Raw genomic sequence first — 26854 nt, forward strand, 5'->3', positions numbered from 1 at the left:
AGCCAAGTTAGGCAGGCCCCCTTTTGATGTGAATGCAGGTGGTGAGATAGTTATCTACCCTCTACTGTAATATATGCCGGTAGCGGAGTGGTTGTCTCCGGAATATAATGCATGGAGGGTGATGGAGAGAGAGATTTGCTGCCCTAATGGTGGAGGTGGCATGACCGTTGGCTTTCTGCACTTCCCTACCGTAATAGTGGAGGTAGCATGGTGGTTAGCTTTTTTGCTTCACTACTGTCATGGTAGAGGTAGCATGATAGTTAGCTTGAGTGCTCTACTGTAATGGTGGAGGTAGTGTTATAGTTAGATTTACTGTAATGCTGGTTCATGTTTGTTTCCGAGGGAATGATTTCCGTTAATGAACATCTGAAAAACCACAGAGAGGTTAACGGAGGAGGCAAATAGTTTGAATAGGTGACCTGATGATGTAGACGAGTCTCGGATACTTTCATTAAGTCTCCATAAAGTCAGTAGTTTAATGTTTTAGAATTCCATAATAGGGATGCTTGGCGATTTGAAGTCTAAATTACCAATACACTGTATGTGTTTCATCATACAATGTAATGTGGTCATGGTTAACGTTGTCACGGCAGCAAGGAGAACTGAGTCATCGTCTTCTTTTGGGTGAGACCTTAGTAGAACGGAAACATTCCCTTGTTCTTCTGAAGCCACCAACACGTTCAACCCTTCCCCTGCTGTTACACACTTTTTCCCTTCGTTCTGTTAACATAATATCCTCCTCCCATCCCTCCACCTTGCCCTCTCTGTCTCTCTATTGCAGTCCCTGTCCCCTTCCGTCTGTCTGTCTGTCTGTCTTTCTGTCTCTCCGTCTGTCTGTCTCTCCGTCTGTCTGTCTGTCTCTCTGTCTGTGTCTCTCTACCTCTTTCTCCTCACCACAGCCCTATGCAATTCCTCGGGGTCGTCTGTAATGCTTTGCCGTTATTGATCAGTCTGCTAGTTGGCTCCGGTTGTTAGACTCTCCTATATGGGCTTTGTCTCCGCAGACCTCAGATACAACAAACCCCCCTTCTCTCACGCCGTTCCGTAAACCTTCCTGCATCCTATAGCCGGCTATGGGCTTACTCAAGACTAGCAGAAAACGATGCCTTTTAAAATGAAGCTTAGTGCTTCATGAGCAAGAAACATGTAGACAGTTTTACTGTCTTACTCATGTTGCACATGTACCCTAACATACCGAGATGCTGTAAAATTCACTGATAAACCCTCCATACCTAACCAGTCTACAGGTATATAGCCTCTTAATTTCATTCTGGAAATGTTTTATTTGCACTGTTTGATTTCCCTACTGGGTTTAATAAAATGTTTATTAAATGATCACAATAATGCATTTTATCTAATGATTCATGTGAGCAGCATATGCTAAAATGATTAATTTGATTGGTGAAGTTATTATTTTCCAGACAGTTCAAAGTGTAGCTACTAGCCTGCATTTAGGATAGATATATTCTACAAACACCCAGTCTTTGTTGCCTTTCAGTGACCTCACTATAGAGAAGCAAAACTTTATAAACAAATCATAGGTTTACAATGCAAATGCATTTGCAATGCAATGCAATACAAAGCAGCAACAGCGAGTCCAACGTCCGATTCACGGTGAAACACACCCCTGTGTACACATCTTGCATTTGTTAATTTCTTGAAACGTTTGAAATGGCAAAGCCACGTTTTTGCATGCCTTGCCCCGGTCTTGTTTTGCATGTGTGAGGTAACAAAGGCAAAGAATATTTCGCCATTTTGGCTAAAATAAGTTAACCTATTTGACGTGCCTTCCTCTTTACTCTTTTGTTTGTCTATTTCCAAGTTGCGTTATCAGGTATGGCCATATGAGGACAGTCTCCAGGCCTAGGCTAGTGTCAGCCCCAGAATGAGCATGACCAGCTAAACACTTTTCTTTTGGCCCGTCAGTGTTGCAGTCTTCCTGTAACGCTATCTCACTCATTCATGATTACTCATTTGAAGGGTTGCAGCTGCTACTTCCTTTTTCTTATTTTTGTAAACTTGCCCGATTTAGCTTTACAGTTCTTTCTTTTGTGAAAGCTAATGGAAATTTTAGGGTTAGGTTACGAATATATTGTGATGTCATCATGTCTCAATGTCAGGATGTGGCCCTTAAAAGTTAGATGCTTGCTATTCCTTAAAACATCTAACCACTGAGTAAACACATTTTTTTTTTGTCCTCCATTTGCTCCTTTTTCTAATTAATACCCCCCACTTCTCTCCCTCTCTGCCTCCATCCTGAACGGGCTGCCAGCTCGCTGCAGCGGGCCTCTGAAACAAAGAGGCAATGCCTCGTTTCAACCATTCTGCGTTACCCTGCCAAACAGTCTGTCCACCTTCTCTGTCTCTCTCTCTATCTGTCTGTCTCTCTTTGTCTCTGTCTGCCCGTTGGTCTGTCTCTTCATCTCAGTCTTTCATTCTTTATCTTGGTCTCTCTGGCTGTGGTGACCCTTTTTCACTTCACACCAACCTGTTCCTATGTAACCTCTGTGCACGTGGTGTACAGGACAGCCCTCGTATGAGCTTCCAGAGTTATCCAGCACTCCAAGCAGTTATTAGTTTAAATAACACACTCCTGCAAAGGGGACACAACCCTGTTACGTCCCATAGATCGCCAAATTAGTTTCAACATGAATCTTTCGTCTTCTGTATTTCACATTGAGGAGTGTGTGCGTAGTGCAGTCATTAGTCACTTTGAAGGAATAACGTGTTAGGACGAACCACTGGGACTCTCTGCTGTGTATGCCATGACATCTTGGAGCGAGGAAGAGCATGCCTGTGCTCCCTTCCCTTGTTGACTAGCAAACTGAACACCCATGCGATATCTCTGCATACCAACACAGTGTGGCGTGTTCTGTGCTCCATTGTTGCTGGTTGGTCACAGAGCCTGACAGGCCCTGGGCAAAGCAGCATTTTTACTGGGAAGACGCTGGAGTCACCCTGGGGTTGTGTAAGCCTGCTAGCAAGCTTGATGACTGCTGCAGCAATGCTGGGGCCTGGCCTATGTCTTACTTAAATTGATACTGGATTTTGAATACGCTTATAACACAGATGCCCCATGGTTTGCAAATCCACCACGCATATCACATGCTTAATCAAATAAAGCCTGCCGTTGCACATTTGAGGGAGCTATACTGAAATTGTTGTTGAGTATCATTGCTTGATGTAAGTATCATGCTGGGATGTGAATGTGCTCTGCTGCGTCAGATGACCTGACACAAGATAAGTGCCTTGGTGCTATGCAGTGGTGTTCTTCTTTTGGAGCTGCTGCTACTTGGTGTGCTAAGAAGACACTGTTTCTAAAGTAGAGCGAGAGTCCAAAGTGTTCTGATCTTCTGCTCAGCCCCCAGTTAGAAACATTCAGATGGATTAATTAACCATTGATAAATCATTAATATATAGTTGATTAACATCGCCTCAAACCTCCACTATTTTCACATCTAAGCTGATGACACCATTTCATTGGCTAATTCTATTGTGTGTGTGTGTATATATATATGTGTGTGTGTGTGTGTGTGTGTGTATATATATGTGTGTGTGTGTGTGTGTGTGTATATATATATGTGTGTGTGTGTATATATATATAAATAATAGGCCAAGTGTAATACCTGGCTTGTAGGAAAACACCAGTAAACACTTCACACACAAATGTTCACGCCAATTCTCTTTTCTTTAGTGCTAGAAGTTTGTCTTGGCATTTGCATAGGGATTTGAATGAAAGGACAGAGCAATGGATCTCCAGTGAAAGCTTAGAAAGAGTCATTGCAGTTTGCTGGGACTCCATGTCCCTGAAACAATCCGTCTCCTAGACTCACCGCTCTGCAGTGCACACAGAAAAGTTTGGGGGTGGGCAGTGGATTGGCATGTCCCAAATTACTTCCCAATGAGAGAGAGGTGGAGGGGAGGGAGGGTGATCAGGAGACTTGGCCCGGGAAAAGATGCCTTGCATTTCTTTCCTTAGTCTGTTGTAGAGTGGAAAAGTACAAACAGCGTCGGGCTGCTCCTATCTCTGAGAGAGAGAGAGAGAGAGAGAGAGAGAGAGAGAGAGAGAGAGAGAGAGAGAGAGAGAGAGAGAGAGAGAGAGAGAGAGAGAGAGAGAGAGAGAGAGAGAGAGAGAGAGAGAGAGAGAGAGAGAGAGAGAGAGAGAGAGAGAGAGAGAGAGAGAGAGAGAGAGAGGTGTACAGGCCAGTGGTGGTGGGGAGCTGGCTATGTGACATCATCAGGGTGTTTGTGGAACTCTGTAAACAAAGAGGATCTGTTTGAAAGCCTCTCTGTGCTACTCAACAGCATTTCTACTACAACACACACCCCTCCCCTGTCTCAAACACAAGCAGCTAACACACACACGGTCACATAACACACATTCTTTAATGTGTCACAACACACTGTCGCAACGCACATTCCCACAACGTTACACACAACACATTTTCATATTGCACACTAACGCACACCAAGGTCCAACACAGAAGTAAGACTGTAAACTGTGTTTTCTGTTGGACTTTTGGTGACTGTTTGCTGCCTGCTTTAATGTGTCAGGCCCGGCCTGCCTCCCTACCGGTCACTGGGTGTCAACATCTTGACTTCCTGTGAAAAAGTCATCCATTTTCTCCCCATTCCTCCCTCCCTGACTATTGTTTCAGAGTTCTGGAAGGAACACGCTGTGTTTCTCTGGCGACCAGGAAAACAGAACAAAGTTGGACGGGGAGAGAGAGAGAGAGAAAGAGAGAGAGAGGGAGTTGGTTACTGGCCAGAGCTCCAGTGACCGCTCTCTCAGCTAGAATGTATTCAGTGTACACCACATTAGATCCACTGTGGAGTGTGTGTGGACAGTGTTGGATCTAGTGTAGACTCTATTGAATTCAGTGTAAACTGTATTTGATCAAGTGTACACTGTATTGAATTCAATGCTGGCCATATTGGTTTAGTTGAGTGTTGTGCAGTGAGCGCGCCGGGTGTGTTATTGCTGTGGACTGACTGTGGGTCCCACATGTACAGAGGCAGGGGCTCCCCAGGCACGTTTCCCAGGTGACCACACCGGGAATGTCCCATGGCTTGCCTCGGTAAACACCACAAGGAGTGGGCGGGCCTATTTACTGTGCTCCTCTTTTCTGTGTGGGTGTGTGTGTGGGTTTGTTTGTACAGCACTTTGCAAATTGTCTCTACAATGGGCCTGTTTGCCATATTCCATTGCTGTCCATCCCAGGCCGATGGCTTGGTTCTTCATTCGGTAACTCTCTATCCCAGGCTGCAGAATTGCATGTGTATACCATGACTATCGATCTCAGTCTGCAGTCCTGGGATAGATGGTCATTCTGATGGAGCCAGTCGCAAATTGCTACCCGTCAATCCTTAACGTCTCTTTGTATAAACGCATTACCCGGATGCCAGTGAGAAATGGTTTGAGTTCATGTTCTTTTGGGTGTGTTTTTCACACTCACACGCGATAAGATGAGGTCTGAACTGAAGTGGATCAGGTGGTATGTTTTCTCTTCGTAATAAGAAGCATTCACCTTAACATCAAATTTGATATATTGGTGGAAATGTATACGTTCTTCCAGTTGTACCAAAAAATCGTCCTGGGTGTTATTGAATGAAATATGTCCCGTTTTGTGACCAAACCATTTTGTTGAATATTTATAGACTGGTTGGTTGATGTTAATGTTAGGTCAATAATGTCCCTTTTTGGGTGTGTTATTGAGTGTAAACTCCTCCTCTATAATCCCATTTGAATTTCATTCCTTATTATTTTGAATACTCGCAATATAGATGTTTAATGTTTAATAATCACATTTAATGTAAACAGGCTAATGTATTGCTAATTCCACGATCCGCATGTTGTTGTAAGACATTTTAACAGTAAATAATATTTGGCACAAAATAATATTATATTAACTCTGCCTCATCGTCGTTAATATAATAAGCCGTGCTGTACGTGGCAGTGGAGAGAGTTGATTCACTCCTCAGGTTGGTTCCCTTATACATTAAACATGATGGTATGTTGCGAATTTTTTCCCACAACAATAAAATAATAACAACTTAATGACTTAAATAGTACTGTTGACATACAACAAGATCTACAGCGTTGCAACGTTATGACATGGCGGAGGTAACGGCCTATTTAGGTTTCTCAAAAGGTCTGCAATTGTATCGTAGCAGTTTAGTTTTGAATACCAACTTGAGCGATGGCCTAATTTAGTTATTGAACAGCGAAACAACCTAAAAAAAACCATGCCAAAACATGTATAAAAGAATGAACACCCAGTTATCATAATCCGCCTCATCCGTGATTATTATAGGAATAGGCCACATATTCGCATCACGGCTGAAATAATTAACATTTGAACAGCAATTTCAGAACTAAAACAGTATTCCTTTTTTTCACTATTCGGATTATAATCAACCCCCGAATTTCGTTCCAAAAGCCCTGGTGTGTAACCAGCATGTGTTCTCTCCCACAGCCTCGCCCCCAGTCAACAGCAGTGTGAGTAAACGTCGTGCTCCCTCCTCGGTGACTCCCCTGGCGTGGGAGAAGCGCAACACCGACGCCATGTCCAGCATCACCATTGACCCCGAGCTCAAGCCGGGGGAGTTCGTCATCAAGAGCCTGTTCGCCGAGTTCGCCGTGCTGGCGGAGAAGAAGATCGAGGTGGTGATGGCCGAGCCGCTGGTGAGTCCGGACCAGAGCATTGTGCAGCAGTACACCTCTTCCTGGTTTATGGGCAATATCGGCTCTTGATAATATTCTAGGGATTGGCTTGCAGTGCCCAAGGAGCCCATCCTCCTTGGGATAACTAACACTGTAACTGTCTCTACTGTGTCTTTTCCCGCCCTCTCCGTGTCTCCCCTCGCCTCCTTTCCTCCCTCCTCTCGCCCTCTTCCTCTCCTCTCTCCTCCTCTTGTATCATCTCCTCGTCCTTCTTCTCTCGCTCTTTCCGTCCCTCATCTCTCCTTATCTCCTCTCCTCCCAGGAGAAGCCCCTCTCCCGGTCCCTGCAGCGAGGAGAAGATGCACAGTTTGATCAGGTGAGACCTCCTCAGTTTTGCGAACTACAATGCAAAATACTTTCCCTATCATAGGCCTGGCCCAGATATCTGTAAACATTGTTTGACTATTTTAGTGAGCCTTTCATTTTTGTTGCCCCATGTGTTTTAAATGTTTTATTGTACTGGTTTAAACTTATCAATATCCAATGTACTAATGTAGTTATTCCCTGTCTTAAAAGCATGCACTGTGAATGCCTCTCAGTGCATCAGCATCAGCATATCCATCGAGGTCTCGCTCAGAATATCTAATGGTTACTGTATGGTTAATGTTAAACCCATTAGATCGCCGCATTATGGATTAAGGTCACAGGGTTATTGAATATCGAGTCTTGCAATGTTTTATTCAGCCCCACCGATGTAGACAGTCCCCGGGTCCGATGGCGTTGGCTCCGGCCTTCTGTTAAAAGTCGTGACCATGTATTGATGGGCTTGGCCCGACGGTGGCCGTATTCTGGCCCGGTGGACACTTTTAAACAATGGACCTGACTGCTGCAGAGTGCTTTGTTCAGCGTTACACAAAGCCAAGCAGCATCCACTGCTATATATCCAGCTGTCGCTATTGTAAGTGACTTAGAGAGAGAGGTAGAGGCCATAAAGAGGGGGGGGGGGGGGGGGGGGGGTTGTAGAATCGCTGTGTCATCCTCGGCAGTAAGTCAGCGGTGGGGGCTTCGGTCCGTCCCCACGGCAACACCTTGCATAACTCCGCTGCCTGTCATCCAGCGTCACTGTACTGGCACGCACAAGCACACACACCTATATCAATTTATATAACGGACCTACTCTATGACGACTTTATACATAACAACATCCTTATATGCATTAGTGCATTGTTGACAATTGATAGCAGGCATGGGGCAGAAAAGCGTGACGTTTTCTGCAAGTCAGTCTTTCTCTGCCTGGTACGTGGGTTCCTAAAATACCCCTTATCTAACGGTAGCCTGGTGCTCTAGTTTATAGCCGTCATTGCACATTATACAGAAGCAGCCAGACACAAAATGGGACAGCTGCGACAAGGTTGCCTGATACACTTGAGCTTCTTGTGTACCAATGCTACCTTCAGAGGTGACGCACCCACTATACAGGGGTAGCTTGCGGAATACAAGGACTACAGTATGAACAATTCGGTTAAACCATCACAAATAATGTAGATCGAATTCGGAATTTGGTGCCCTGAACAGGTGGTTTTCTAGTCTTTTACGGGGAGCAGGACTTTTATCGGTTTACTTTCTAAAGCCGTTTCTATTGACGTCATCAGAGTGCTGATGAGCCCATGTAAAGAGGTGGGCTTTGCAGGCTGTATGTGCTTGACACCGGTCGATAGGATAGAAACACCATGCTGGGCTCAACATGCCATCCGACACGGCGCTTTCCTTGCGAATCAATAATCAATATAGCCTGTATTTCCCCTCGAAACAAGGTCACCATCGCCGTCACTGATCTCTCTTTACGATCTTTATACAGGATCTTGACCCCCGTATGTAATCTCGCTATTTAAGCATGGTCTCGCTCCTTAGACAAGATCACGTCCTGGATGGGATTTCTGTCTCGGGATGCGATTTTGAAGTTGGGACGGAGCTCGTTCCACACGGGAATTGCATTGGTCTTCTAAGGACTGAGATGGGAGGTTGCAAGCATGCGGTGCTGACTGTCCTGTTTCCTTCCAGTTAATAAGCTCTATGAGCTCCATAGCGGAACACTGTCTGCCCTCCCTGCTGCGCACGCTCTTCGACTGGTACAGACGGCAGAGCGGCACCGAGGACGAGTCCTACGAGTACAGGCCTCGATCCAGCACCAAGTCCAAAGGGTACTGACCTAAGATCCTCCTCCTCATGTTCTCATCATCAGTCACTTCCTGTTCTCATCATCACTTCCCTCCTGTGGGCATAATCAATTATTTTCTGTTCTCATGAAATGTCGCTTCCTGTCCTAATCCTAAATAACTTCCTGTACTCAACTTAATTCCAATGTTTTCATTATAATTATACTGCATCGAAACTGCTGCAAAACCTTGTTGTGTTGGAGTTTTCACAGTGTAATCTCTATCCCTTTCTCGTTCCAGTGATGAACACCGGGATAAAGACTACCTATTGGAGCGAAGAGACTTGGCCATAGATTTTATGTTCTGTTTGGTTTCAGTGGAAGTTTTGAAACAGGTGAGATGTCCCTCTCTACAGATCCCCAGATTTGACTAGGAAATAGTCCAGGGCCTCGCTGTCCAGTAGCTTATAGCACAGAGGTCACTGCTCTCTTTGAACCAACCTCCGTCACTCCTCTCCATGGGATCTAGTTAACAGGAAGTGTATTGATTTCCAGGCCTTCCTGTCCTACCTTTGATAACAGGGGTACCATGGCTGGGGTCGCCGCTTAGTTCAACTTTCTCGTGGCTGCTCATCAGAGCGGCAGCTAATGCACTGGCTGTCTGCTCGGTACCGGGGCATATAATACAGTAAACACACAAAATGGCCGCCCACCAGCCCGTCCTAGGCTTTGGTTTAAATCTGTTTACTGGTGTCTGAGGGGTGCCGGAGAAGCGCTCCGATCCAAACCACACACTGAACCCAAAGCCCCTGGGACCATAGCTAAGATGTCCTTGGCTGAGCTCCTGGAGCAAAGGGGGGGAGAGGAGGGCGGAGCAGAGGAATGAGGAGAGGAATGAGGAAGAGGGAGGAGAGGAATGAGGAAGGGAGGAAAGCAGAAGGAGGTTGAGGGGAGAGGGCAGGGAGGACAAATTTATAGGGGAGAGTAGAATGCGGAGGAGGAGGAGGTGGGAGGAGAGGCATGAGAGGAGGGTGAGGGAAGAGCAAGGGGGCAGAGGAGAGAGGTGGGAGAGGAATGAGAGGAGGGTGGGGGTGAGGGAGGAGAGGGGATGAAGAGGGGATAGAGAGATGAGGGGAGGGGAGTGGAAGGAGGAGGGAAGGAAGGAAGGAAGAGGAGAGGGAGGGGAGGGGAGGAATGAGAAGTGGAGGATGGGAGGAATGAGAAGTGGAGGATGGGAGTATGGATGCTCCAAGTAACACTAACGAATCCCTCTGCGTCACAGATTCCTCTTCACCCGGTGCCAGATGCTTTAGTACATGAAGTTCTGAACCTGGCATTTAAGCACTTTAAACACAGAGAGGGGTGAGTAAACAAACGCACACTCACATGCACACAGAAAAAAGTTGTCACATTTATATTTAAAACATGATTGTGGAACTGAATTGTTTATGGTCAACGTGAGTTGTACTCAGGGAAAGTGTGTGTGTGTGTGTGTGTGTGTGTGTGTGTGTGTGTGTGTGTGTGTGTGTGTGTGTGTGTGTGTGTGTGTGTGTGTGTGTGTGTGTGTGTGTGTGTGTGTGTGTGTGTGTGTGTGTGTGTGTGTGTGTGTGTGTGTGAGAGAGAGAGATCTGGGCTACTTTATGAGCTGGCCTCATAATGAATGTCACTCTAAGAATACACAGTTGCTTCGGGTTAAGTAGAAATTGGTAAACTTACAGCACTCAAGAGATGGGAACAGCTGGTTACAGCCATGCTGAGGGGAAGACGGCCCTTGTTATCTTGATTTATAATGATAACGGTCTTCATTCCCAAAAGTGATGAATCAAAAACATGGCCAGTGACTGTATCAATATGACTGTAGGAGGGTTGATTAACAGGAAGTTACATTTGTCTAAATCCATTTCCAGGTACTCGGGGCCTAACACTGGGAATGTGCACATCATCGCTGACCTTTACGCTGAGGTCATTGGAATTCTCACACAGTCGAAGTAAGGCAGCCAAACTCTCCGCCTCACTTACCATTCCCAACTGCTTACACAATTTCCAAACCCCTTAAGCCAGCTAGCCATCTTGAAGCTTCCAGGGATAAACAAATAAAATGGACTTGACTTTTTGGAGATTGAAGATCTCTTGACTGCCTGAGTTGTTAGCCATCTTGGGGTTAAGCACATTTATTCTTGGCCCCTAGCCTTATGTTAGTGGTTAGATATCTTGGCATAACCTGTCCCATTCGCATTGACCGTGTGTGTGTGTGTGTGTGTGTGTGTGTGTGTGTGTGTGCTCCAGGTTCCAGGCGGTGAGGAAGAAGTTCATCACAGAGCTGAAGGAGTTGAGGCAGAAGGAGCAGAGTCCCTACGTGCTTCAGAGCATCATCAGCCTCATCATGGGCATGAAGTTCTTCCGGGTCAAAATGTACCCCGTGGAGGACTTTGAAGCCTCCTTTCAGTTCATGCAGGTATGTCGGGTGTCTGTTGTACTGAGTGCATGTGTGTTGTGAAGCGGATTCAACCAGAAGGAATGGAATTCTGCAGGATTTTTGCTTCTATGTAACTCAACCTCTCAAGGTAGATTGCTCCTCTCGCTTTATCATGTCTCTTTCTTAGTACCATCTAGTACTTCAAACCATCTACAATCATAGGCAAATGTAGATGCTTATCCAATAACAGTCCCTATTTGTCTGCTATAGCAGGATGTTGGTCTGCGGTTCTGGGTTTTTAAATAAAGCCGCAAGTCCGGCTCGGTGTTTGTTCTAACCTGTGTGTTCCGTGGTCGGGGCGGGGCTATCTTCAGGAGTGTGCCCAGTACTTCCTTGAGGTGAAGGATAGGGACATCAAACATGCCCTGGCCGGCCTCTTCGTGGAGATACTCATCCCTGTGGCTGCAGTAAGGAGAACATTACATACACTCCCCCCCCCCCCCCCCCCCCACACACACACACACACACACACACACACACACACACACACACACACACACACACACACACACACACACACACACACACACACACACACACACACACACACACACACACACACACACACACACACACACACACACGTCTCTATTGAACTGAATTGCACCCCTTACAGACACCCCTCCGTTCACCTATATTACCTACCTCACATTAACCCCTTGCATACAAAGCCAACATACACCCCCCAAATACACTCCTAAATTCAGCTATATCACCTACCTCTCACTCACACCTCACAGACACCCCTCCGTTCACCTATATTACCTACCTCACATAACCCCTCACATGCACAGCCCTAACACACTCCACTGTTGACCTATATTACCTACCTCACATTCACCCCTCACATACACAGCCCACATACAAACCTATTTTTCACCTACAGTATGCACATTCGTCATTGTGATGCTGGGCCTGCTTACGACCGGCATGTACCCTAATACAATACAACATTTATTATGCAATAAAATCTTGGCGTAATCATTTCTCAATGGTAGAATCATTTCCATTGAAGAGGAAGTGTGTGTTAACAAGCCTGAGCCGATCCTACTTCAGTCAGGTACTCTTGAGTTAGGGTTTTGCGGTATAAAAACACCTGGCTCGCTGTGGAGGACGCCCAAATTCCTGTTTCCATGGGAACGCTAACATGTTCTCCCCCCAACAGGCTGTGAAGAATGAAGTGAACGTGCCCTGCCTGAAGAACTTTGTGGAGATGCTGTACCAGACAACCTTCGACCTAAGCTCCAGGAAGAAGCACTCTTTGGTAAAAAATGACAAAAGGAAGACACCAAGTTGTTCTCTCTCTCTCTGTCTCTCTGTCTCTCTCTGTATCTCTCTCTTCCCCCCCCCCTTTGTTCTGGTTCTTGTCTCTCCACCCAGGCCTCTCTCTCTCCTCTTAAGTGTTGCTGATGTCTATCTATCCAGACCTCTGTCACTCTCTCTCTGTTTTCTCCCTCTATTGACGCTGGTGTCTCTCGCCCCCCAGGCCCTGTATCCCCTTGTGACGTGCCTGCTGTGTGTGAGTCAGAAGCAGTTCTTCCTCAACAACTGGCACATCTTCCTCCAGAACTGCCTGTCGCACCTCAAGGTACAGTCCACCTGCACCTGTGCACCCTACACCCCCCATGTCCTCACCCAGACCTGGCCTCAACCAAGCGACCCCACCCTAGCCAGACCTGGCTTTTGTCTAGGATATCCATCTGAATCCTCTCCCCTGATAATGGCTAATCCAATAGCATACCTTTTAAAGAATCCTAGGACCGCCATTAGTAAAGATGTTAGCAAATGTTGCTGTACTAGCAGAGTTAATGTCTCTTCTCCGCGACATTATCGCTTCTATGCTGTTGATATGAACCCCAAAGACTCCCTCTAGTAGTTAGGTAATCACGTTAGACTACATTGAACATGAGCCCGCCTGGTGAGTATGTACATGTAGGAAGGCACTGTTGACACAAGATGTCCAGACGGAGGAATCTGTTGTCTATATGAACAACGTACTTCCTCATCTGTGGTAAACATGCTTGTCTAATTTAATGCTTCTTTTTGTCCTTATAATTCAGAATCTGTTTTGGGGATATTTGTATATCTCCAGCAATCAAACCAATGAATAAATACTGTCCTTTTTTTTTTTTTTTAACCCTGAACTGACTAACCCTATTGTAAGCCAATCAAATCCTGCCAACCTCTTGTCAATCATTACCTGTCCAGCCCAATCCTTTCATGATCCAATGAGAACTGCTTTCGTGAACCAATCAAAAATCCTCTTTTCGTACACCATTCCGGAAAATCCCTTCTGTCTGCCTACCGCAACTGTTCCTCTGCTAATTGATTAACCTGTCCCTTTGAAGACCCTGCTGCACTGGCCTTGTTTCCCGATCAGACATGTTCCCTGTCATTCCCACCCTTTCCTTGCCCTGTACCGGTCGTCATTGTCCTCTCAGTGGTGTTCAAAGATTCAAGGGAGCTTTCTGAATGGGTTGTTCACTGTGATCATGCGGATCCATTTGAGCTCTGGTTGTCGTAATAGGTGTTTGTGAGGTGACCGATGGGAATTGACCGTGTGTTTGTCTGCTTGACGGTGCTCGTGGTGGTGGACGTCGCATGGTTCTGCTGTGGGAGAGGTGATCCTTCCTTGGATCTATTGAACCAATAAACAAGGAACTGCTTAGTCTGGGCAATGGGGAAAATAATAAGAAGTTTATGATGTGTGGAGGGTGAAATTAAATAGTGTTACCAAACAAGATAATTGGGTGAATCAGACTCCTAATTCATTGCAAAGAGATTTTCAACCATCCTGCATGCACATCCCATAATTGTCCTTTTTCTGATCTTGTCCCGACAATCCCCCCTGTTTGTTTCTGTGTGTGTGTGTGTGTGTGTGTGTGTATGTGTGTGTCCGTATGCCTTCTCTCTAACATACAAAGAAGGGTGCTCTCTGCACAAGGCCATCCTGGACATCTTATCCATGTTTGTTGAGCTTTATCACTCGAATGTAGTGGCAGGCTGTCACAGCTTCTGTCAACATTTTTGTTTTTCTGTCATGTTTATTTCTGTTTCCTCTAACGTGCATGTCTCCCCCCCCCCACCCTGAACCCTGCACGGGTGTCTGCTGTGGTTTTGTGTCTGTCTGGCGTGTCTTTACTCTGCCCAGATGCCATCTAACAACAGCATCAGAAAGCAGATTGAGACGTTGCAGGTGAGTTTCTAGTGCGACTCCAGCGCCCACTTAAACCCACCCTCCCACTTGAACCACCTTCATGGAAGAAATCGGCGCTCCTATCCTCCCACCTCCTTACCCCCTCTGTTTCCTGAGCTGACGTCTTCTGACCAAGTGTACGGTAACCGCGATGGCCCAGGAACCGTATTGGCCAGTAAACGTATACCGGATGTAGTGCTTCCACGTTGTGGAGCTCTCTGCAGTGTCTTGGGGTTTTCGCGTCACAAGTGTGTTGCACATTAAGTGTGTTGCACATTAAGTGTGTTGCACATTAAGTGTGTCACTACAGCAGGCGTTATTGAACACCTGCTGGGGCTTGCTGGCAGTGATAAGCGCTTCATGTCTGTTACGTTGTCTTCCTACTGGTGTGAGCTTGAACCAGCGAGTCGTAATCCCTCTTGTTGTCCTTACTACTTCTTCTCTCGTCGGGCTATCTCCTTTGCGCTCTGCACTCCCTGAGAATATTTGTCACAGGATTATGGTTGCCGTTGGCAAGCTATTTGGTAGTACAGTGTGATTGCAGACTCTGAACCCACTGCACGCGTGCATTATGTAGTCGGATAAGGCCGGACAACCAAACACAGACTCCATTTGATCAAATGGGATAGATTTTACTGGCTGAGATGGACTGGGAGTTTGAAGTGAACCCCTGGCGCTATTGTGTGTTTGTATGTCTTTGTTGCGCCTTCTCAACGTCAAGGGTTTAAACTGAAGAACAAGCCCCTATCGGTCAGCGAATTGTGGGACCTTGCATGAACCTTCGAATTGTTTATGGGTTTTTGTCTGTGTTTTGAAGGATAGTCTAAATCATCTCCCTCCCTTCACACGAATAACAAGACCATAACGTTAGTTGGCAAGTGCTTATGGTTGTCCTCTCTGGTTGACAGAACAAAGACCCCAAGATGTCGCGCGTGGCGTTGGAGTCGCTTTACAGGCTGCTCTGGGTCTACATCATCAGGATCAAATGTGAGAGCAACACTGTAACTCAGAGGTAAGCACCACCCCACAGCCCTGCCAACAAATCAAACGCCTCGACTTGTCCGTGTAATAACTGTCTGACCCTAACCTGCTCCTTTACGACCTGTCCAAGTATTTATTGTTCAACACCTATCCGCTCCTAAAGGTGCTCTATGTGAGATTCAATAGGTGTTAAGAAAGAAAAAGAGCGATGAAAATAGTGTGAGAGCACGATTTTGAAACTAAACGGCAAAAAAACAACAACCTTCTCCGCCATTTAGAAGTGTTGCATTTCACTGTTGCACTGTGAATCGTCACTGATCCGTCCGGTATTAATGTGAATGCTGTGTTTTTTCTGTTGTCTAGTCGTCTCCTGGGCATCGTGTCAGCTCTGTTCCCAAAGGGCTCTCGCAGTGTGGTGCCCAGAGACACCCCGCTCAACATCTTCGTCAGGATCATCCAGTTTATAGCTCAGGTACAGCGCAGTGCACCTGTAATCCCTGACACTCATACTCTCCTCACGGCTACGTGAATACTCATCCAGCTTCCAACTGTCAGACAATAGCCAGTGACAAATAACTTGGTAGCAGGGCTGCCAAACGGCAGGTTTGCAAATAATTGCAAATAAAATGGTATTTGCAATATTTGCATATTATATTTTGTGTGATCAATTGCATGCCCACATGGATAGAGATGGGGTGTCCTTCCATTGATAAATTAACTCTGTAAGTTTTGTTTGGCCCTGCAGGAAAGGCTGGACTTTGCTATGAAGGAGATCATCTATGACCTGCTGTGTGTGGGCAAGTCCCACAAAACCTTCACCATCAACCCGGAGGTAAGATTCTTCATAGACACCTTTACTATCAACCCAAGGGTACAGCTACAATTAATAGACTGCTCCCGCCCATCATCTCACCACACTCTTACCACAGAATAAAGCAAGATCAATATAAAAAATGGCTAATGTCTTCCTTATACCTCATCAAGCCAAAAAACTTCAAAGATCAATACTCAAATTGATCTTCCAAAAGCATCAGAGTGTCGATGGTATAGTATATATATGCCATTCGGTGGACGCTTTTAAGTGACTTACAATGATGCTAGTGCTTACAGTCTTCGCATTGTGTGGAAGTGGGAATCCATCCCAAATGTATGCTTACCCCCTCCCCCCTCAGAGGATGAACATCGGCCTGAGGGCCTTCCTGGTGGTGGCCAACAGCCTGCAGCAGAAGGACGGGGAGCCCCCCATGCCCACCACAGGGGTCATCATGCCCTCGGGGAACACCCTGCGGGTCAAGAAGATCTTCCTCAACACCACACTCACCGACGAAGAGGCCAAGGGCATCGGTACGTAAGCCCACCAGGGGCGTCCGCCCCAGGTGGGCTTTGTTTTATTCATGCTGCGGGCATGGTGTTTTTGTGGTTTTGTGTGTGCGTTTTATTCATGACCGTGTCTTTGCAGGCATGTCTCTGTACTACCCTCAGGTGAGGAAGGCCTTGGACAACATCCTGCGTTCCCTTGACAAGGATGTGGGTCGCTCCATGAGCATGACCAACGTCCAGATGTCCAACAAGGAGCCCGAGGATATGATCACGTCAGTGCACCTTAGGCTCCTATCCAATCAGCATCATTGTTGTTGTCAGGCTCTGTACGACTTGGTCCGGCCACAGCATCTGATTGTTTCCATCTGTTGGCAGGGGGGAAAGGAAGCCAAAGATTGATCTGTTCCGTACGTGCGTGGCGGCCATACCGAGGCTCATCCCCGACGGCATGAGCAGACAGGACCTCATTGAGCTTCTGGCAAAGTAAGCCTCGCTCATCCCTAGAACGAGAACTACTACACAATGCATACACAACTCTTAGCTGTTTAGCTGAACGCTCTTTCGACTGGCTTTAAGAATCCCAGGGATAAACCTACTGCTACTTTTTTTTTTTACTTTTGAACACCTGTCCCCTGTTTAGATTTAAACCCACTCATCATAATCCATCACACAACGATAAATTGACCATAATCTCAATGATAGCATGTTGTGTACCTGTTTCTTAATCAACCCTCGCACTTGTCCGCCTCACCTGTCGGTCTCACCTGTCCTTCACGTCTAAACCCAGGCTGACCATCCACATGGACGAGGAGCTGCGAGGCCTGGCCTTCACCACACTGCAGACCCTTATGGTGGACTTCCCCGAGTGGCGGGAGGACGTGGTGTCGGGGTTCGTCTACTTCATGGTCCGTGAGGTGACGGACGTCCACCCCACACTACTGGACAACGCAGTTAAGATGCTCCTGCAGCTCATCAGCCAATGGAGGCAGGCGGTGCAGAGCAGCAACAAGACCCAGGAGGCACACGTACGTACCGGGCCACCTCTGGCCCCTCCGGTTCGTCTGGTTCCCTGGCTTGGCGTGTACAGGACAATAATATTTATGCAAAATCTTTTATGAAAAATCTTTATATATGCAGTATATTTTGGGAAGTGGTCGGGAAAGGAAGGGTAATATATGGGCCATTAGGAGGAGTAGAATCAATGACCTCTTTTCTTCCAGCAGGTCCCAGGCAGTGGTCCGACTCTTTCCCTGGACCGGGCTCCTCTGCTTGGGGTTCTGCACGTGGTAGAGGGCCTGGCACTGGTGGTTCTATGCAGCTGTCGGCCCGGAACTCGCAGGCTTGCCGTCAACGTTCTCAAGGAGGTCCGCGCACTGCACACGGCACTGGGCATCGCCAAGGTAACCGTCTTCCACAATGTTTGCTTACCCTCTGCCTTTCATGCTCAGTGAAGTTGCTTTGGTCAGTCGGTAGTTGCCGGACATATCTTTGTAAGCCTACTTATAGAGGGCAGTTGAAAGTTCCAAGTTGTCAATGCCCAATCTGTGTATTAATGGCATGTATTCAAACGAAATCTACTGGAAGTCGCTTTGGATGTTTATCATCTACGACTGTTTTTAATATTGTTCTACTGATGATTCCTTTTTCAGGGCGATGAGGAGTTGGCTATCGACGTGATGGACAGACTCAGTGCCTCTGTGCTGGAGAGCTTCATCCACCTCACCGGGGCTGACCAGGTACACAGCCTGACACGCAAACTAAATCCAGGAACCTGCACCGATAGAACAATAACTTCACAAGTTTCCATTCTGCAAATTACTATATAATATGTCTAAGTGCGCTTTTGCACTATGAGCAGTAATGGTTGAACAGGTGCACTGATGGCAGGGACCTCTCCACTGATTTGGCGCTAATCAGCTGTTCTGGTCTATTGTCAGCACTTTTTATTTTTTTTAATGACTCCGTCCTGTCAAGGTTCTCTATTCCCATAATAGCAGTATCCGAAAGCAGGAAGCTGTTCATGTTTTCCGTCTGTTGGCTTTTCACTTAATGATATAAAAAAACCCACAGATGGGTAAGCAAGTGATGATCAGGTTGTAAAAGTGACTAATGACAACTTCCTGTTTCCTGTCACACAGACCAATCTGCTCTACTGCCCGAGTGGCATCGATCTCCAGTCGCTGGCCGATTGGAGCTCATCTCCCATCAGCCACCAGTTTGACGTGGTCAGCCCCTCCCACATCTGGGTGTTTGCCCACGTCACCCAGGGCCAGGACCCATGGGTGATAAGCCTGTCCAGCTACCTGCGGCAGGAGAACCTTCCCAAGCACTGCCCCTCGGCCCTCAACTACGCCTGGATGTTCGCTTACACCCGCCTGCAGCTGCTGTCTCCACAAGTCGACATTAAGTACGATGCCATAAATACCGTAGTCTCTTTGTGTGTTTGTTGTTGTTGTTGCAATAGCAAGTCATAGGAGTGTAAGAGGGAGGGACTATGAGGGGATTAAGGTTTAGGGGGGATAATGTAGTCGCTAGGGTGTTTGACTCCAAGCTAAGTGGTTCTTCGTTTGATCCCAAATGTCAATAATCTACCTGTATGCATCCCTGAGCAAGGTGCCCTCGCCCCTACATTCTACGGAATGAGCTACCAGAATGACTTGCAAATGACTTTGGATGAAAGTAGAATATAGAATGGCTCAGTAAAATGAAAGCATTGTGTTGACGGTGCATATGCTGAGGACATGAATAGGTACATGATGGTCTGTTTTCATTCCACAGCAGCCCCATAAATGCCAAGAAGCTGAACAGCATGAGCAGCAGCAGTGACTCGTACACGGGGCTCTGGAGGAACTACTTGATCCTCTGCTGCAGCTCCGCCTCTTCCTCCTCCTCTTCATCTTCCTCCTCGTCCAGCTCTGGTTCCGTGCGCTGCTCGCCACCTGAGACACTGGCGTGCACGCCAGACAGCGGCTACAGCTACGACTCCAAGGTCAGCCCCTGTGCATGACCGTTAACCCCCTACACCAGCCCTAACTTTTTAGTAGGGATGAGCCATTGAAGTCATTACCTCAGTTGAGTACACTTATTGAATGATGTACTTGCAGAAACATATTATAATGCAGGGTTTCCCACAGCAATTAATAGTATAGGCAACTGCCTAAGCTGTAGGCATCAAAGTTGTATATATTATACAAAAGTATAAAATAATCTAAACTTAATTTATTCTCTGTGTATAGATAAAGACAGACTTGCGGGAAAATAAGCATAAATGGTCCACCTGTAAAAGATTGCAATTACCAAAGGGCTATTGAATTGTTATTTTTAAAACCACAGATTGTTGAATGTAGTACAGAGTCTCTATCGGGAACCCCTGGATTATTAAACGCTTTATAATCTATCATAGTCAGTTGACAATGGAAAACGTGCTGTTTGAAATACATATATTGAGCTTAATCATCTTAACCAGGCTTCAGTCAAGTGATAAATTAATGCATAAAAGGTAACACAATGAAGAAACATATTGGGAGGATAACGTCTCAAAATATGTGATGCCTCTGTAGGTGCTTCCAGTAAAATAATTCTGTGCTCGAGTATGTAGGCCCCTGCTTCGCCTTAATAACTATAATCTAATGCAATGTTCCCAAAGCTTTGGGTCCAGATGCATCTTGTGGTCACCTTGATAATATGCATATTGAGTCTGGAGAGAATGCTGACTTATAAGGTCATAATTAAGCATTGTTTCAGTTTCAGGTTTCAAAGTTCTGTAAATACCCTTATGATCTCTACCTATGAGCAAACTATACTACTAACTGACTAATATGAGATATATTCAATAAGTCACTGGGACATATTACCGGCTGATGATGATTTGGGTTAAGAAATGGTGTGGAAGTCGTTATTGAAACCAAGCAAGTTGGGGTCCAAAATGTCAGACTCGGAAAGATTAGGAACCTCTATTTTCTGGAATAGTCTGAAAGCCCTATCTGCTGAGCTGTGGTGTTTGTGCACGTGGGTTGATGATGTTTTTGATATGCAGATCGTGGGGTCTCCGTCCCTCTCCTCGCTGTTCAAACACGTGGTTCCCATGATGCGCTCTGAGAGCATGGACATCACGGAGTCTCTGGTGCTGGGGCTTGGCAGGACCAATCCTCTGGCCTTCAGGTAGCACACGCAGCTCCACACATCCAGAACATGTACCTGTATGTCCAACCATACACATTTGGGATTGGTGCCGATGCTGATGTTGGTGTTGGTTGGTACTTGCAGGGACTTGATAGAGGAGTTGAACCCCATCATAAAAGAGGCTCTGGAACGAAGACCTGAGGTCAGTCCGTATTCTTGTCTCTTACCGTTACCTCTCTCAAGCTTTCCTTATAAGATGCATCTCTAATATCTCCAATATCCCTCACATCTTTTTCATTGATTTGCATCTTTTCCTGATGACTCTCTTTCCGGTGTCGTTCTGACATCTCTATGCATCTCACAGATGTCTTTCTCTCTGAATCTGATCTCTGCTGATATGAATGTTATTTTTGTAATCTACCTTCCTGTTTTTCCATCTCTTATCAGAACGTGAAGCGGCGCCGGCGTCGTGACATCCTGCGGGTCCAGCTGGTCCGGATCTTTGAGCTGCTGGCCGATGCTGGAGTCATCAGCCAGATGTGAGTCACCGATGACCTGGTATCACCTTAAAGAGCTATTATGATGGCTAATACTGCTAAAGGCTAATAATGCTAATAGCTTATATTCATATGATGGCTGACATTCATGCAATGGCTCTTATTGCAAATTGCAAATATCTTAATCTAATGGCTCATATTGATGTCAAAAGTTAATATTGATGGGTTAAACCTTTTTAAAATGCTTGTTGTTATTTAGTGATTATTATTAACTATAATACATAAAAAGATTGAAGAGTTGCCAGATTATTAATTTACTGAAATTCTTCATTCATGTTTAGTGCCCTGACGGTGGTGGTTGTGTTTGTGGCTGTGTGCACAGAGCGAGTGGGGGTCTGGACAGGGAAAGCCACTCCCTGAACGGGACCCTGCTGGAGTACGTGGACCTTACCCGTCAGCTGCTTGAGTCGGAGAACGACAAGGACTCGGACACCCTGAGAGACATCCGCTGCCACTTCAGCGCCCTTGTGGCCAACATCATCCAAAACGTACCAGGTCAGTTTATACTCACTCACTCCCTCACTCACTCACTTAATGAGACCGGGCTGACGCAAGCCTTTCATTCTCACACGGACACACACACAGTATCCGAAACATTAACTATAGTAGGATTAAGTCCTTTCGGTCTACAGAGTAAAACAAAATCTCCGCTTTAAATCAGGCAAAACATCTCGGTATCCAATCATCATCAAGCAGCAAGTCATGCCTCCCTCATCACGACGGTTTTATTGTTGACCCACAGTGCACCAGCGCCGCTCCATCTTCCCCCAGCAGTCCCTGAGACACAGCCTGTTCATGCTGTTCAGCCACTGGGCGGGGCCCTTCAGCATCATGTTCACGCCCCTGGACCGCTACAGCGACCGCAACATGCAGATCAACAGACATCAGTACTGTGCTCTGAAGGTACTGGGGGGCTTAACATAGAGGCATTACATAGAGTGTGCATAGGCAGACAACTGACATAGATGTAAGAATAATGGGACACATATCTGTTAATGGGACGAAATGGACTGCGTAGGAGAAGCTGGTATAATGTGTGTGCTTATGTTTGTCTTTGTGTTTCTGTGTGTGTGTGTCTGTGTGGTTGACTTTGATTTGCATACGTCAAGTTGTTTTGTGTGTGTTTGCGTGTTTGTTTATTAGGGCTGAGGAGCGATTGTTGACGGGGGGGGGGGGGGGGGGGGCGTGGAACGATTGTTGACGGGGTGGGGGGGGGGGGGTTCGGAACGATTATTGACGCGGGGAGCGATTATTGTTAATTTTTTATTATTTTTTATTATTATTATTATTATTATTTATTTTTTTGGGGCCCCTGATTGGCCCGGGCCCGTACGCGCCCGCATACCCTGCTTACCGATAGTTACGCCACTGACCGGACTCGTTCGCTTCTTCACTAGACACACGCGCTACCGCTCGCTCTCCTCGCTCGTCCACTCACTCGCTGACGTCACTCACACACGCATACGCACACTGCCATTCTCCCGCACACACATATGCTACTCGTAACACTATGCCTCGTTATTGCGACGTTCATGTTTTTCCTCATCTATTGAAAGTTAGGCTATTAAACATGTTGCATTCTATACGGCCTGATTATGTCATTATTTAAGCTATATAGCCTAATAAGAAGCGCTAATAAGGATATTTGAATAAACCAACCAAACAGTTAAAGGGGCCCTATTATGCCTACCAGCAAAAAGCATCCTCCAACTGCAATCTTTGGTTATTTCTTTATTAATTTAGCTATACTTTAATAGTATTCTTTCGGTTCAAATCTGTTCAGTGTTCCAAATTATTTGTTATTAAATGTTACATTAAGATAATTGGTATTTAAGTGTTGTTTAAATAAAATGCTTTTTAAATTTAAAAGAATCGTGGGATGTATCGAACAGTGGGTCAAAAATCGTGATACAAACCGAATCGTGAATTTGTGTATCGTTACAGCCCTAGTGTTTATGTGTCTGTATGTATACGGGTGTATCAGGTACCAGCCATTCTGTGTGTCTATGAACGAGTATCAGTGGTGTTCATGCTCCATGTGTCTCCCTCCAGGCCATGTCTGCGGTGCTGTGCTGCGGCCCAGTGGCTGACAACGTGGGGCTCTCCTCGGACGGCTACCTGTACAAGTGGCTGGACAACATCCTGGACTCACAGGACAGGAAGGTGAGCAAGGCCCACCTCCCAACTCACCTGTTGGCCCGGATGGATGAATGTTTACTGTTAATATTCAGTATTTATGCTTGTATCCAAAGCCACTGACTATGAAGTTCAATGCATGTTAATAAGGACCAGGATGCCTACAGGAAGACCTGGGGACATTGGGGATTAAACCCAGTAATATTCATAGCCTCCCCACTACCCTGCTAACGGGTGATAACGGGCGTTAACAGATATTAAAGGGTGCTAAAGGATGCTACCTACTGCTTATTGATGTAAACGGGTTTTAACAGGTGCTAACTGGGTCTCTACCCTCCTCAGGTGCACCAGCTGGGCTGCGAGGCGGTGATGCTGCTGCTGGAGCTGAACCCGGACCAGAGTAACCTCATGTTCTGGGCCGTGGACCGCTGCTACACCGGCTCACGCCGCGTCGCAGCTGGCTGCTTCAGGGCCATCGCCAATGTCTTCCATAACAGGTATGTTTTTTCATCTAATCTTTACACATCACTTCATCACAACCCTGAATAATCTTTTTGAGGTGAAATTATTTAAACTTAAAACCTACACTTGAAACGAAAATACTTTCATAGCCATTCTCTAAATAATGCAATGCACAATCTAATCCAGTTTAAGCCCAAACCGTCTTGCGCTCCATCAGTAAAGTTGTCCAGGAGTACAGTACGTGCTGTTGTGTGACCGGTTGCTCTGTGTCCGCTGGCTGACCTGTGGTGTGGTTCCGGCTGTGGTTCTTTGTTCCCAGGGATTACCAGTTTGACACTGTGGTGCTACTGAACCTGATACTGTTCAAGGCTGCTGACTCGGCCAGGGATATCTACGAGCTGGCCATGCAACTGCTGCAGGTCAGAACCGCCCTGCCCCGCCCCGCACACACACATGGTCCAAGGTTAAGCAGAGGTCAAACATCACAATGGGCTGGGTTGGGCTGAAGCCTATTGAGACATGGAGGGTTTGTTGCTATGAACTCTGAACTCTAAATTTTACAATAATACTCAACTGTATTATAATCATTCCTTTTCTCAGATAAGACGCGTTTCCGTGCAAAATGTCTACTTCCTTCTCTGCTATTGCTGACAATATACTTTGGTTAGCCAGCAAGCGCGATGTCCATTGCTTTGTGTACAGGCTAAAGTTTGAGCTGTATGTCTTGCGTATCCACAGGCCCGAGTAATGCTCCCGACATTAGCACTTCTCATTCAAAGCCCTATCTAATACAACTCTGAAGGGTTTTCTCTCTATGACTACTTTTATATCGTGTTCCTGTTAAAGCCTTGCCTATTAGAGCTTGATGGTATTTCTCTGCGGTGTTTTGGGTGGTTTGGCAGATCCTGGAGCCCAAGCTGTTCCGCTACGCTCACAAGCTGGAGATCCAGCGGACGGACGGCATCCTGACCCCTCCGTCCCCGCTGCCCCATCTCTACTCCCTGTCCTACTACCAGCTGTCTGAGGAGCTGGCCGGCACCTACCCCGAGCTCACCCTGCCCATCTTTTCAGGTCTGCATCAAGCCCCATCTCTGCTCTGACCTGGCCAATTCTTCAACGCATGCCTTTAATGTGTCGAGTAATGGAAAAAGTCATCATGACTGTTTTATGAAAAAAAGGAAATGCAAGTAAAAAAAATAAAATCTCGAATCACATTTATAGATGTTGTTTCGTTTTTTGTTGTTGTGACAATTAGTCTTCAAGAAAAAAATTGCAAACAGGTGATGTCTAGTTCCGTCTGGGGTAAGTGTAGAATACTTGCTAGGTTTTGGAATAAATCTCTAATTTCTGCAAACTGTTGGCATCCTAGCACAAGATGCCCTAACCTCCTACGTACTCATTACCTGTATCTGAATTCCCTGCACATAACTGTGGACGAAAGCAACTTCTAAATAGTACCCTCTCCACCGCCACGACCACAGAGGTGAGCCAGCGCATCCAGACGGCGCACCCTGCAGGCCGGCAGGTCATGTTGCACTACCTGCTCCCCTGGATGAACAACGTGGAGCTGGTGGACTTCAAGCCTTCCACCCAGCGGCCCGAGGAGCCGGGCGTGGCTGAGGAGGAGGAGGAGGCGCAGGAGCGGGAGATGATGGTGAACAGCCGACGCTGGCTGCGAGGCGAAGGCTGGGGCTCGCCGCACGCCACCACCATGGTGCTCAACAACCTCATGTTCATGACCGCCAAGGTGAGGGCATTTAAAGCAAAATGCAATAAATATGTAACGCTGCGAGGCTGTATGGAACTGTACTTAATGTACTCATGACTCAATCTCCTAAATATTAACTTGCTTCCATGACTGGCGTCTTTGCACAAATTAACTGTTGTTTATGCCAGCTACTAACAAGCGGAACTGTTTTGTTTTTTCTTGTTTCACTCTGCAGTATGGAGATGAGTTTGCCTGGTCTGAGATCGAGAACGTTTGGACAACGTTGGCGGACAGCTGGCCCAAGAACCTGAAGATCATCCTCCACTTCCTCATCAGCATGGCGGGGGTCAACAGCGAACCCAGTCTGCTACCCTACGTAAGACCTGCGATACCTCACCCTTCCTGCCTCACTGGTTCTTATAAGTCAGTTGTACAGTTAACAGCTTCAGAGCCTCCTGGTCCTCATAAGACCGTTCAACTGTAAAGCCCCTTGTGTACTCATAAGTCGGTTCTACAGTATATACAGGCTGTCTCCCGGACTTCAAAAGTCGTGATGCAATCCCCCTTCGTGTCCTCCTAAGCCCTCGCCCTGAAGTGAGTACGGTGGTGGTAGTGATGTGTCACTGAAGTGTGTGTTTGTGTGTGTCTCCAGGTGAAGCGGGTGGTGGTATACCTAGGCAGGGATAAGACCATCCAGCTGCTGGAGGAGCTGATGTGTGAGCTGGAGCTGATGGACCCGGTGTGCTCTAGCGTCACCCACATGGACAACCCTCCGTACTACCGCATCAGCGCCAGCTACAAGATCCCCTCCGTCAACACAGGTACGCAAGCCCAGTCCTGGTTTGACCTGTTTAGTCTGGGCTCAACACCAGCTCATGGCATTTGGGCTCCCATGACCCCTAACTGTTTTTCTTGAATGTTTAAAATTAGACACTCATATAAATAATGAATAAATAAATAGACATTTTCGTTTTCTCCAAAAACAAATAAATAAAAAGAAAAAAATTGAATTTTCTACCTTCAATAAGCTGAATGAAATAACTAGAGTGTAACTGATATGTATGCTTGGCTTGTCAG

General features: G+C 46.4%; 1 protein-coding gene across 13 annotated transcripts in view; it reads left to right on the forward strand.

The window, feature by feature from the left end:
• fryl (furry homolog, like) overlaps positions 1-26854 on the forward strand; it is a 74177-nt gene that overhangs the window by 21618 nt on the left and 25705 nt on the right. For 7 of the 13 annotated variants that reach the window (XM_060066999.1, XM_060067000.1, XM_060066993.1 and 4 more), the window contains 34 exons: positions 6477-6685; positions 6987-7040; positions 8726-8865; positions 9121-9214; positions 10102-10181; positions 10727-10807; positions 11106-11274; positions 11610-11702; positions 12461-12559; positions 12782-12883; positions 14447-14491; positions 15400-15503; positions 15836-15944; positions 16218-16304; positions 16645-16816; positions 16932-17064; positions 17168-17275; positions 17580-17817; positions 18013-18192; positions 18442-18528; positions 18931-19199; positions 19571-19781; positions 20829-20953; positions 21059-21116; positions 21362-21453; positions 21794-21966; positions 22214-22374; positions 23524-23634; positions 23950-24104; positions 24389-24488; positions 24972-25140; positions 25551-25816; positions 26013-26153; positions 26430-26598. In XM_060066999.1, the coding sequence (XP_059922982.1) occupies positions 6566-6685; positions 6987-7040; positions 8726-8865; positions 9121-9214; positions 10102-10181; positions 10727-10807; positions 11106-11274; positions 11610-11702; positions 12461-12559; positions 12782-12883; positions 14447-14491; positions 15400-15503; positions 15836-15944; positions 16218-16304; positions 16645-16816; positions 16932-17064; positions 17168-17275; positions 17580-17817; positions 18013-18192; positions 18442-18528; positions 18931-19199; positions 19571-19781; positions 20829-20953; positions 21059-21116; positions 21362-21453; positions 21794-21966; positions 22214-22374; positions 23524-23634; positions 23950-24104; positions 24389-24488; positions 24972-25140; positions 25551-25816; positions 26013-26153; positions 26430-26598 (4495 nt within the window). In that variant the 5' untranslated portion in view covers positions 6477-6565. The remainder of the gene's footprint in view (positions 1-6476; positions 6686-6986; positions 7041-8725; positions 8866-9120; positions 9215-10101; positions 10182-10726; positions 10808-11105; positions 11275-11609; positions 11703-12460; positions 12560-12781; positions 12884-14446; positions 14492-15399; positions 15504-15835; positions 15945-16217; positions 16305-16644; positions 16817-16931; positions 17065-17167; positions 17276-17579; positions 17818-18012; positions 18193-18441; positions 18529-18930; positions 19200-19570; positions 19782-20828; positions 20954-21058; positions 21117-21361; positions 21454-21793; positions 21967-22213; positions 22375-23523; positions 23635-23949; positions 24105-24388; positions 24489-24971; positions 25141-25550; positions 25817-26012; positions 26154-26429; positions 26599-26854) is intronic. The other 6 variants (XM_060066994.1, XM_060066998.1, XM_060067001.1 and 3 more) reach the window with 3 other exon arrangements.

This window comes from Gadus macrocephalus, chromosome 12 (genome assembly GCF_031168955.1).
Source record: "Gadus macrocephalus chromosome 12, ASM3116895v1".
NCBI classification, from domain to species: Eukaryota; Metazoa; Chordata; class Actinopteri; order Gadiformes; family Gadidae; genus Gadus; species Gadus macrocephalus.